General features: G+C 36.8%; 1 protein-coding gene across 7 annotated transcripts in view; it reads left to right on the top strand.

Annotated features, from left to right (window-relative positions):
* The window catches only part of FRY (FRY microtubule binding protein), a 241,653-nt gene that overhangs the window by 211,171 nt on the left and 18,408 nt on the right, over positions 1 to 12,074 (top strand). For all 7 annotated transcript variants that reach the window (XM_068417918.1, XM_068417929.1, XM_068417910.1 and 4 more), the window contains 4 exons: positions 3,828 to 4,028; positions 4,575 to 4,736; positions 8,314 to 8,477; positions 9,161 to 9,350. In XM_068417918.1, coding sequence (XP_068274019.1) covers positions 3,828 to 4,028; positions 4,575 to 4,736; positions 8,314 to 8,477; positions 9,161 to 9,350 — 717 coding nt within the window. The remainder of the gene's footprint in view (positions 1 to 3,827; positions 4,029 to 4,574; positions 4,737 to 8,313; positions 8,478 to 9,160; positions 9,351 to 12,074) is intronic.

Raw genomic sequence — 12,074 nt, 5'->3', positions numbered from 1 at the left:
CAAAATTAAAAGATATGCTGAAGAGTTGCAGTTTCTGTGATATTAGTTAAAATTGTAGGCAAATGTTTGTCTATGATGCCTTTAATACAGTAATTTTACATAGATTCTTTCTATTTGTTTTTCTGTCTGTTATATCTGCTACCCAGGAACTTCAGGTAAGAATGCTACTTGAACCCAGATGTGACAGTATATGTTATGCCTTCTTGCAAACTTGTATTATAGAATAACATCATAGTTTTGTTGTTGCCCTCCCCCTCTTCAGCGTGTGCGTGGGTGGGTGGGTGTATGCTTGCGCTTCTGACAGGTGCTTCGTTTTTTGCTTTGTATTAGGAATTTTTTTGAGGTCTTTTCAAAAATTCTGCTTCATTTTAAGGTTTTGACATGTTCAACAGTCTTCACATTTTAAAATATGCTCATTCTAGTATGAGCATTTTTCAAATTGAGCCATTTCTCCTTTTAGTATCTGTGTGCATAAATAATATGTAGAAACAAAAGAACTTCATTATTTATAATATAGTAAAGTTTGAGCCATTTGTTTCCGTGGGCAAATTATGTATAATTTCCAGCTTTTCAGTTGTGCTATACTGGCTCCTTTCGCATCCTGCTAAAGCTGATACCTGAGGCCTCTTCAGAAAGTTTACATCATTGCCTATCAGACTGAATTTAATTGAATAAATTAATTAATACATACAGATTAATTTAGTTCTTACCAACTTCGCTGGAATCATCTACCCTGTGAAGAAAACTGAAAAGGCGCATCAGTGGTTGCCAGTTTGAGACCTAAACTTGCAGTTTATCAATGTATAGCGAGAACTGAAATGATAAAGAACTGTAATGAGTTATACAAATGATACAAAAATCAGCAACAACAGTATTTTGCATATTTGTTTCTGATAGTTTGTACATCAGTTTGTATGCAAACACAACCCCCAAAAAATCTTTGTCTCAAAATGCCTGGCTCTAAAAGATACAAACATATGGAAATAGTGCCTTACTATGCAGTTCCACAGCACTTTGGCCTATACCCTAGAATATTTATCTTTGCATACTTTGTCAATACAGTAAGGTAAAGATTTGTGTCAAAGAAGTTTTGCATGATTCTTACCGGCTCTATGGAGAAGCTACACTGTTCTCGCCCATATAGGGTTACTTCCCTTTTTACTGCCCTCTTTTCATCTTCCCTTTCCCCTGGGTTGTTGTAATGTTTAAAGAGTCTGCAAGGGCACATCTGCTCCTTTACCAGAGGGTGGTGATTGTGGGAAGTCCTGCGTGGTACCTGCTCACTTCTGGCCTGACACATTTATAAAATGTGACACTATCCTTTTTAATTGATGTTTGTTACTAGTGGCTTTTCAGATAGGAGATAGCTTTGCTCCTGCTGTAGATAAAAATGAACAGCCTCTGAAATACATCTTCCCTCTTTCTTGCTAACTGTGAAAGAAGGCCTAACTGACTAAAAGCTTTGTAGACATGTGTTCATCTCTCATTTAAATGCAGTATGAGTCTGGGTGCCCCTGTAGCAAGCTTACGCTAGCCCATATACTATGGTTATTTGAGTTATACTGTGTTTCATCTCTCTTACCCTTTTCCATCAGTTTTAATTCACTCCCCCTTCTAATTGCATGCCCTAGAAGTGTCCCTTTTCATTTCTTTTCTTAGTGCTGGCTTCCTTCTTTAAGACATTGCAGAAGAAAACTGCAACAAGAAATATTCCCATAGACATGGGCTGCAAAGTTTACTGATAGCTATACCAGGCATCATGAGGATCAGGGTGTGATGACAGTCATCTTTGCTTGCTTGCTTATTTATGTCATTTCATCATTTGTTAGTTCAGTAACTGATGTGTTTGTGGAGGATGTCTCATTGCTGCATGTCTCCTCCAGCCTTTGTGGGGGAGGATGGACAGACAAAGAATTTGTTAAAATAAATAGCTGGGAACTGAACAGTCATTTTTAAGACTTAAAGAGACCTAATTTCTTAAATCTTAGTTGTATTCTTTTCTCTTCCCACACAAAACTACCATGTGATCCCAGTCCCAGGATGAAAACACAGGGTTCTTCCAATAAAGGGTCAGGCTTCATAACAATTTCATGTTCATTTGCTCTTGAATATAGCGTTCCACATGTTCTTGTGGATTACAGTTCTTCTATTTCTGGATTGTCTTTTTCCTAAAAAATATTTTTTTCTTTTTTCCTCATATTTGTTCATGAATGGTGAGCTTAGTGTCATGAAACTGAACTTTTCCTCTTTCTAATCATATTCCAAAGTCCATTGCATTAAAGGGCAATGACGCAAAATAAGATCTATTTGTGCAAGTTTATTGATTGTTAAGGAGGTAAGATTGCAATTGAATTAATTGCACTTTATGCAGTTTAGTCCCCATTCAGCAAATGTCTGAATAGTCCTGAACAGGGATTACTCAAGTGTTTTAAATTACGAATCTGCTTAAGCACCTTACTGAACTGAGACCTCTTTCTCTATGATTGCACATAATTTTAACCTGCATGAGCCCAGGATATACTCCTTCCATAATCAGTGATTTGATAGCGATGTTTATGATTTTTTTAGGCAGAACTATATTTTTGTCAAATTCCTATTTAAAAGATCACTGTCAACTTGAATTTTCAGCATCTGGTTTGCTTAAGTGTGTTGCATCTTAGAGAGTCTTGTTTTAAACAGTTAGCCCTGAATGTTAAAAAGAAACATTTTTCTTTATAAATTTCCTTCCCATGTTGATGTAAGGTTGAGGGTTTTCATCTAGATCAGGTACCCAAAACTGCAACTGTATACTTCTGGGTAGACCCTCCATGCTGTGTAAGGCCCCTTGGGGCTCTGCGGGTCCATGACAGGAACAGCTGTGGACGAGCCCCTGCATTTGCCAGAGAGGAACCTGGCTAGAATTGAAGAAGGGAGAAAGAGAATTAGCACAATTAGGGAAAAGGGATACAGTCCACTGGAAAATACATAAAGTAAACAAATGGAAAAATGGTAGAAAACTAATTGTCATTTTTATATATGTCAGAAGTTAAGTGATCTTTGTATCAGTTCACCAGCCTAACAGATAGTATGCAATTTGCTTAATGCACTCAGCTTTATGTAACTGCATGTGGGATCAGAACTGGAAGTCAATATAAAATGTTTGGTCCATTTGACTGTGTCCTTTTTAAAACATGAAATCTCAGGCAATGCTAATCAGGTTATTCTCAAAGTATCGTTTCAAATAATTCAAATAAATTAAAGTTACAAAAATAAGCAATATGGGCCTAGAATAAAAGTTTTAAAAGGTGTGTTGCTTTAGCTATTACATTTTCCGTGCTAAATGAAGGGTTCATTCAAATCTGCCTTAACTCATCATTAAGGTTATGTATATGATGAAAAGAATCTAAAATCTTTAACATATCTTTCACAATTGAACCATTGCTATGAACTGTGCTCCTAATATTTTTAAACATCATGGAAAAAATCCTTTAAAATTGCTTCCAAACTTTTCTTTTGCCTGTCATTGCTCTACTGGTATTGAGGTGTGTGTATATGTGGACTTACAAAAATGAATTCTTAAATCGGCAAATGCATGAAAAACATCTAATACTGAAAAGAATGAATCTTCATTTAACTGTCATTTCCATGCTTCTGCTCTTATCTCCAGGTAAAACACTGGAAAATTTTAAATGCTCCTGTTACATTATTGCTTAACAAAATAATGTTTAGATCAAGTTTGTATTATAATTTACATTAAAATATTGCTTGAGCTAACTTTGATCTTATGATTAGTGGCTTGTATATGATGAGCTTCAAATCAAGGGAGCTGACCCTGTATCTGATTTCAGGGTGAGAGCATGGACAACTTCAACTGGGGAGTACGCAGACGGTCCCTGGATAGCCTGGACAAGTGTGACATGCAGCTGCTGGAAGAGAGCCAGCTCTCAGGGAGCACGCCCAGCCTGAACAAAATGAACCATGAGGACTCCGATGAGTCATCCGAGGAGGAGGACCTGACCACCAGCCAAATCATGGAGAACTCAGACCTAGTAAGTTGCAAACTTGCAATTTAAGACTAGACAGGGTTGTGTTTTTAAATAACCTGGGCTTTTAGTTTCCTGTCGCCCAGGTGCAGTCTAATCAGTTGAAACTGGGGGGGTAGCACTCAATGCAGTGTTCTGTCGCTGCTTGGTTTTCCCTTACTTGCAAATGCAAACAGGAATTTTAATGCAAAGTTCGAAACACAGAAAGCATCAGATGTGATTATTTGCCCTTTTTTCCACAAATTACTATGTGACAATTTTGCACAAATGGCCAGTAGTAAATCTTTCTGATATATCCAATATTTAAAGAAATAGAACAAGACTCCAGTTTGGTAAGTGGTGTCGGGTTTTCACTGTTCACTTCTGGGATGTTTGCATACAATTTTTATGATAGAAACATTGAAAGGGTTATAATACATCTGCATGTACAAACTGAGAGAACCACCATCACTGCCGTTTAAGACAATGCCTGCTTTGCATGCTCATAAAAGCAACATGTGGTGGGGTAGCTGTATGCTCAGTTCTTCTGTGCTTTTGCTGTCTTTTAAACAGATTATAACTCTTTCCCCATCTGAGGATACAAATCATATTGACTCACTTTCTACATCATGTGACACAACCTCAGCAGACCCTCATCATTTTAATATAGGAACGTCTAGCTTTGATGTGTCTTTGCCTCATATGAATAATCTCCAAGTGTCTGAAGGATCTAAGGTGAATACATTTTTACTTTCAACTGCAGTGTATTTTACATAACACTTTTACAAGTTTATTTTACTTACACTTTCATGAAGGGTTTGATCTGTGAAAGCAAGTACATTCTGATTTTCTGTATATAATGGCATAGTACAATACAATCATATGCTCCTGCACATCCATACCCTTTCCTTTCTATTTATACTTTCTTTATTAAAGTTTTTATGTATTGTTTCTAAAGTATGTTGTACTGCATATGCACCAAGATACTATAAGCTTATTGGAAGACAAATTCATGAACTGGTTACAAGTTACAACCCTAAGGGAATACTCTTTTGTTCTTCATGCTGATTTAAAAGAACGATATAGTTCAAGTGGTGGGTGTATGCGTGTATTCTCTGAGATTTTTTTGTATGTGGGAACCTATTGTACAGTTGTGTGCACTGGATTCAGTTCTTGCCTTTTGGCAGACACTCAGAAATTTTAAATTCATGACCACAAGATTAAGCCATCTGGGGTGGGGGGAGGCAGGAGTTGCAAGGATACAACCGCCATGTTCAACACGGTTTATTTCAGACAATTGTATCAGAAGATGAACATAATGTAAGGTTGGTAAATAATTATCAATGTGGGGATGGTTTCTTTAATTTTCTGTTTAATAATACTTGTTTGTGGGAGATAAGGTGAACCTACTCCTCTCACTGTCTCTCCAGAAATATAATCGAGGGGCTGGGTTGGGCCGGTGGCTTTATGATGCTGTTGCCTTACCAGTACAGTTTTCTCTGTCATGTCTGAATTGGGTGGCTTCTGCAGAATGAGGCAGGGGAAGAATATAGTTGTCTTGTGTAATCATCAGCTTTGATTCCAGTTCTTGCCCTTGGTCCCCTTTCAAATGCAGCCACACAAAAAATTGATACAGTACTGCTAGCACTGTGTATAACAGAAGTAATGGAAACTTCTAGTGAAGAAGTCATAGAAAAGGAGGTTGGAATTGTTCTGAATACTGAACAAATTGTTTGTGTCAGAAACCTCCCCAGCAGGAAGAAAGGACAAGAGGAGGGAAATGTGAGTAAGGATGGGAAGTGAGGGGAACCTCTCAAATAATGGTTGTGGAAAAGATAAACTCATTATCATTTGTCAAAACACCTGCTGGTAGACAAGTTACCACGTAACAACCATAAGCAGCAGAAGTTGGCAGAATTTCAGTTCAGGAAGCTTCAGTCAGAACAGATAGGTTTGCAGGTGGTGACTGCGGCTAATCTCATGCATCCAGCTGCAGTAGCTGTTGGTATGTACATTAAGAATTCCAAATCACAGTTCACGAGTTTCATATATGCCTGAGGTTTTAGAATCTTTACTGTGAAAATTTAACATCCCAGTACCCATGCACCAGTGTTCATCAAAAACTGAAAAACTTTGAAAAAAGTAAATAAGTGAAGAATGTAAAATCACAGCAGTTTCCTGTGGGATTGACAGGCAAATTCAGCTAGTCCTGAGACAGGTTTAGTATTGGTGAAATACATAACCCAGGTTGATAGGGATTTGCCAGTGTTACAAAGATGTTTGAAATTATAAATTTACACATAATGTCTTCTTAGTGTTTTTTGCCTCAAAGATATTTTCTAGTATGCATACTTCTGTATTTTTACTCAAAACAAATTGGAGTCAGTATAAACAAAGTTAAAATGCCTGTGTTTATTTTAAGGAAGAAGTCATCCAATTTTTAGTCAGAAAACTTGAAACTTATGCCTAAATAATTTTTACTTAATTTGATAACACAAAATCTGAGCTCTTTCTTGTTTCTCTTTTCCTCTGAGGTCTTATTTTCAGAGAGCTGATGGTATATCAGCAATGGAAAGGAAAATTTTTGTTACTTCTTTAGTGCTGTACAAAAATATTTAGTTGTTGCATCATAAGCAAAAACAAAAATATCACCTCAGCTTTTAAATAGACGCAGTGAATGAGAGCAACAGACTGATTAAGTAGGCCTCTTCTCACATGTTTCAGTGCCAAAATCCAGGTATTATTGTTAACGGCATGAAATTAGCTAAACTTATTTTCTGTTAAAGATAGTGATCACAATAATTAAGATACAGTATTTATAAGGGATTAAAAGGCAATGATGGATAATGCTATGAGGTATACAAAGATTCAGATGATGCTATTTTATGTATTTTTCAAGTTAAACTCCAATCCTGCATGAATATTCAGAGTCCACTTTTTAATTTTGCTTTTTGGGCATCGTATTGGACTCCAGTGGGTGGGAGGTGTTTGCTTCCTCTTTCTTCCTCCCTTACCCTATCCCATCCAAATGTGTTTTCCTCACACACTGTCATTGCAGTGAACAAATCAATGGTTCTTTCAAGCTACTATTTCATATTTGAAAGTGGTTAATACTAACTGCTTCTTGAAGACGCATGAAACATTTACACTTCTTGCCAGCTGCTCTGGTTCCTATTCAGGTAATTCAGCCATATAGCTTCCATTTCTCTTTTCAAGATCGTTTGTGCTCTGATTCATTTCATCCACCCTGGACTCAGGAATATTCCTATCGCTTTCGCTTGGAAAACAAAACAAACCAAAAACCATTTTTCCTACTTAATTTCTGATCCTGTCCTTTCTGATACAAGTCTTGTTTAATTTTTAGAAATGCAAATCCCCAGAATTTATCTGTAGGATCCAAGCAGGTCTGGTAATCTGCAGAGGACCACTTTTCTCTTTTAATTCCACTTGCCACAGATTCCCCTCCCTACCAGCTCCCAACACATGTATGTACATGCACATATGCGTATGTGCACAAACACACGCCTTATGAGCTACCCCAAACAGAAAAGATAAAGAGTTTGAACTACCCACTGCACTCATCACTACAGGAACTGCTTTGCAGGATGCTATGGATGATGCAGACAAAAGCCAAAAGATGATTAAAACTGAAACAAAGTTTGTTCAGACTGAAAATGCAAGGGAAATTGGAGAGTTCCAAAAAGAAATCAAGAGCTTTAGGTGCTAATGGATGAAAAAGAAAGGAAATGATAGAAGCATAATCCTTATAATGGCCTGTAGAATGCTTTGGATTCCTCTTGAATGGAAGTTATTATGTAAATAACATGCTAAAAATAATTCTCAATTCTAAACAGGCAGATAGTCTTCCAGACAGTGATTGTTTTCAATATATTTTGAGAGGCTTTAATACACTCTTGGACACTGTGAAGTGGTGACAAGGACAGCCTGACAGTAACAAGAACCCTATTGTTTTTCCTGAAAAAATACTTCCCTGCTATGTTGCCAAATGCACTGAAATCTGAAATTCTTTGCTAGACAAATTAAGTTGAAGAAATACCTTAAAAATAATACTGATCCAAGACAGCAAGTTAAGCAAAGTATTTTTGAAGAAGTGTAACTTGATTAATGTCATTTATAATCTGTGGCTGTATATCTGTGCAATTTAACATGTTGTCTGGTGGGTTTCTTCATTAAATGCTTTCTATTTATTAGTGGAATTAACTTATTAATTTGGTGTTTTCTAAGACCTAGAATCATAGAATCGTTTTGGTTGGAAAGGTCCTTTAAGATCAATTATCATTCACTCCCCTAGGTTGAAGCTGTGCATGAAGAACAAGATACAGCAGTCCACGAGGATGACCTTTCAGGGTCTACAAATGAAATCCCTGGAGCATTTGAATGCAGTGATAGCCTTAGTCTGGATATGACAGAGACTGAAGAGAAAGTTGACAGGCTGGAACAGTTTGCTCTTGCAAGGTACTTATATATGCTATTATTCATAAAAGTTCTTTTACACTGTATAACAAAGTGGTAACAAAGTGTTAGTTAATGGAATGGCTGTTTTGGCCACAAGAGTTATAAAGTTCTCATGAGTTTAGAGCAGTGAGAAGACAATGCCCTAATTACCTGCATAATTATCACACAACTCAAAAAAAAACCCAAGATTTTCCTTCTAGGGAAAACAAGGTATGATTTTTACATACACCTATGCAGTTGATCATTATATATGTAATATATTTAATCAAAAGAAAAAGGATTTTTAAAGATTTGCAGTAATGGAAATACTGCTTAGTTAGCTGTTCAACAGATCAGCCATGTATTCATCCTTCTGATTTCTTAAGGGTCATAAGGAAGTCACAATATTGTCAAAAATCCCATCTGCATACTCTTGAGGCTGCTGGTGAGTGTGGCTGGACCCCAGTATATGTTGCAACGAGGCATCAAGATTTCTCTCTGCCTTATGGAGTTCTTTCAGATTTTGGATGCTGAGTTAGACTGCAATTATCCCATAATTATAGAAAGGAATGAGGATATATATCTCTCTCTCTATAAAGAAGCTTGCTCTCTGTCTGTGTGCCATCTCTCTGTAACAGTGTATTTTATCTGCCACCTTCTTGGTGTTCTCCTTTCATCACAGTTTATATTTTTTTCTCCTTCAGTTTTGGAGATGTTGATCGAAATGCCTCCCCTCCTCCCTCACCATTTTTTTCTGCCATCCTTGCTGCATTTCAGCCAGCAGCATGTGATGATGCAGAAGAAGCCTGGCGTAGTCATATCAACCAGCTCATGTGCGACTCTGATGGCTCCTGTGCAGTTTATACATTTCATGTGTTCTCTTCCCTGTTTAAGGTGAGAAAACAAGTTAAGATACAAACTAAAAATGTTTAGATTGTATGTGACTATTAGGATGGTTCGTGACAGTAGTACCCTTAATGAACTGCTAGGTATGTAACCATTGTAATTTTGCATGCTGCAGAATTGCCATACTAGATTTTCATGCAGAAGTGTCTTTTAGGACCAGTTTTTCATATAAATAGTATGTATCTCATACTTGCATGTTTGGAGATAACATTATAAAATGTGGATCCACTTTGAAGAGTACTTTCTGCAGTACTTTACAAAGAGCCTGAAACAGTAACTGCAAGAGACAGAAAATAGCCTTTTCATCTCAAACTATTGTTAATCTGTTCTTTCATCTCAAACTGTTGAAATCTGACCACACCCATTTAAATATCAACATTATTAAATATTCTGTACCTAATCATTGGAGTAGAAATATCCAGCTGCCATCATGTAATGTAAATTCCAGGGACTGAGTCTGAAGACTAGAAATACATTTCTTCTTGCTAAAACTGTATGTTCACAAAGATAAGCATCTTGCAAAAAGATAAGAAAAAAAAGGAGTCGAATGTGCAAGCTGTTCTAAGGAATGATGTCTGGTTTTACCTGGTTTGCCCAAGTTTTAAAGCCTTTTTAATTGTTTCTCCTGCTTTATATGAGGCAGCTGCAGGATGTTTACTGTGCTGCAGCAGTGTACACAGCCCACATGTAACTTCATGCAGAGTTTAAGTACCCATGATCTGGGAGTACACAATTTTTTATTAGCAATGGGTACACTGCTAATAAATACACAATCTCAAGATCTTTTTGTATCTTCAAGACTATCTTTATATGAAAAAAACATCATACAATACAAATCTCTTCTCCATCCTGTTTCCTCTGTGCTCCATCGGGGTTAATGGCGTGTCTTCTCTAGCTCCATACTGTGTCCTCCTTTAAACATTACACCACCATAAATATGGGTGCCTTATAGGCATTCTTTTAAACAGTGATAAATAGCCATTTGGAAGGAAAAAACCAGTGCTGACTTCAGTGCACAACAGTTCAACTTTGAAAATTAGTCCTGGTTTTCTTCATGATGTGTATTTCAGCTTTTCCACAGTTATGTCAGTCCTAAAGGTTAATAGCCCTCTTCAAGTGTTCTGAGAGTTATTTGCCTTTTTTGTTCATTTTGAGGAGGTGAAAAGGAACTGGTGTCACACTTCTGAAAACTAAATAAATAATACTGTGTAATGCAAGACCTGAACTTTACCTGTAAAGTACCTGTTTAACTCCAAATCCTAGCGTGCACACACTACATTTGCTGCTGTGCTTGCCCTTGCCAAAAGATAGATAGCCTACTCATTTTCTTCAGTTGATACTAGAAGAGAAAGATACAATACTGCTTTCAAAGAATTTTCAATAACAGCAAAACCTGAATAACAGTAATAAAAAAAAAAAGGTGTTAACAGTATCAACAAACCAGAATTTTGTAGCTGGAGTCATAGCCATATTTTTAGTTTATAAAATTGCTTTGTTCTCCTCTTCAGGGTTAGAACACGGAAGTATTATGTTCCCAGATTTTTTTCATAAGATCCCAGCTTGCCTGGAATTGTATTGTGTTTGCACCATCAAACTTTCCTACTCATCGGCTAACTTAAAAGACTTTTGACCCTCACCAACAGGAAGTTTCGGAGACAAGCCCAGTATGTGCTAGGCTTGCAACGCAAAGTACTGCCAAAATATTTAACTGTGAAACAAAATCCTTGTTTGGAGGAGCCTGTCAACTAAATACTTGGTGAAGTGAAAGAAGTGCATTTTCCAGGGCACCTACATTTCAGTCTGCATCAAGTTAATGGTATCTTGGATGTTTGCCCACAATACGCTAAACTTGTTTAAAAGTCCTGAAATTACTGAAGTACTTTTCCTGTAAACGAGTCATATCTCGGACATCTCTGGATTATCTTTACAGCTGCCTCTTTGTATTCCGTCAAATCAAATGTCTTCCAGCAGACCAGCCAGTTCCAAGACAAGTAGATTTGAGAGGTAGCAAGCAGTTTCCACAATCAAGCCCTTTTGTTATGAAAAATCCTCTTCCCAGAAGAGGAAACCTGAGGTTAAGAAGAAAACATTCTGAGAATATTTTGTTATTATTTACATTGACACAAAGCACAGTGACTATATGCAGGCATATACCTATTCATCATATGCCGGTGGTTGGCATTGTTGTTCACATTAGTCCCATTTCATAAAATATATACTGCATTCAGACCTTGCTTGAAAGATTTCAGCCACTGTAATCTGCACCCAGAAGGACATAGCTGAGATGATAACTTATTATAGAACCAATAGTCCATGTAATTGCAAAATGAATATATGTAATGAAGTACTATACATAGATACCAAATTACAGTCTCTCACTGTTTCACATTTTAATACTTTAAAACACTGTTCAAGACTGATATCTTCTTAGCTGTAGATTGATTGTTGCTTTTATCAATATCTGAAAAGGAAAGCAGTAAAGGAAGAACATGTTTTCTTGTATCTAGACGGTAGACTGGTCAGCTTTTGATGAAGCCATGACTGAAATTCTTTGAGGAAGTTATTTTCATAAAATAAACTAGAACTGTTAAAATACATGAGTAGGTGTGTGCTGGAAGGGACCTAAAGAGTTTATGTTCCTTATCTTGCTCAAGACAGGATCAACGATAACTTTCATTCTGGTCAAATGTTTTTTAACTTTTTTTCTCTAGA

Source organism: Nyctibius grandis, chromosome 2 (assembly GCF_013368605.1).
Source record: "Nyctibius grandis isolate bNycGra1 chromosome 2, bNycGra1.pri, whole genome shotgun sequence".
Classification (NCBI taxonomy): domain Eukaryota; kingdom Metazoa; phylum Chordata; class Aves; order Nyctibiiformes; family Nyctibiidae; genus Nyctibius; species Nyctibius grandis.
This window is presented reverse-complemented; position numbering and strand designations above follow the sequence as displayed.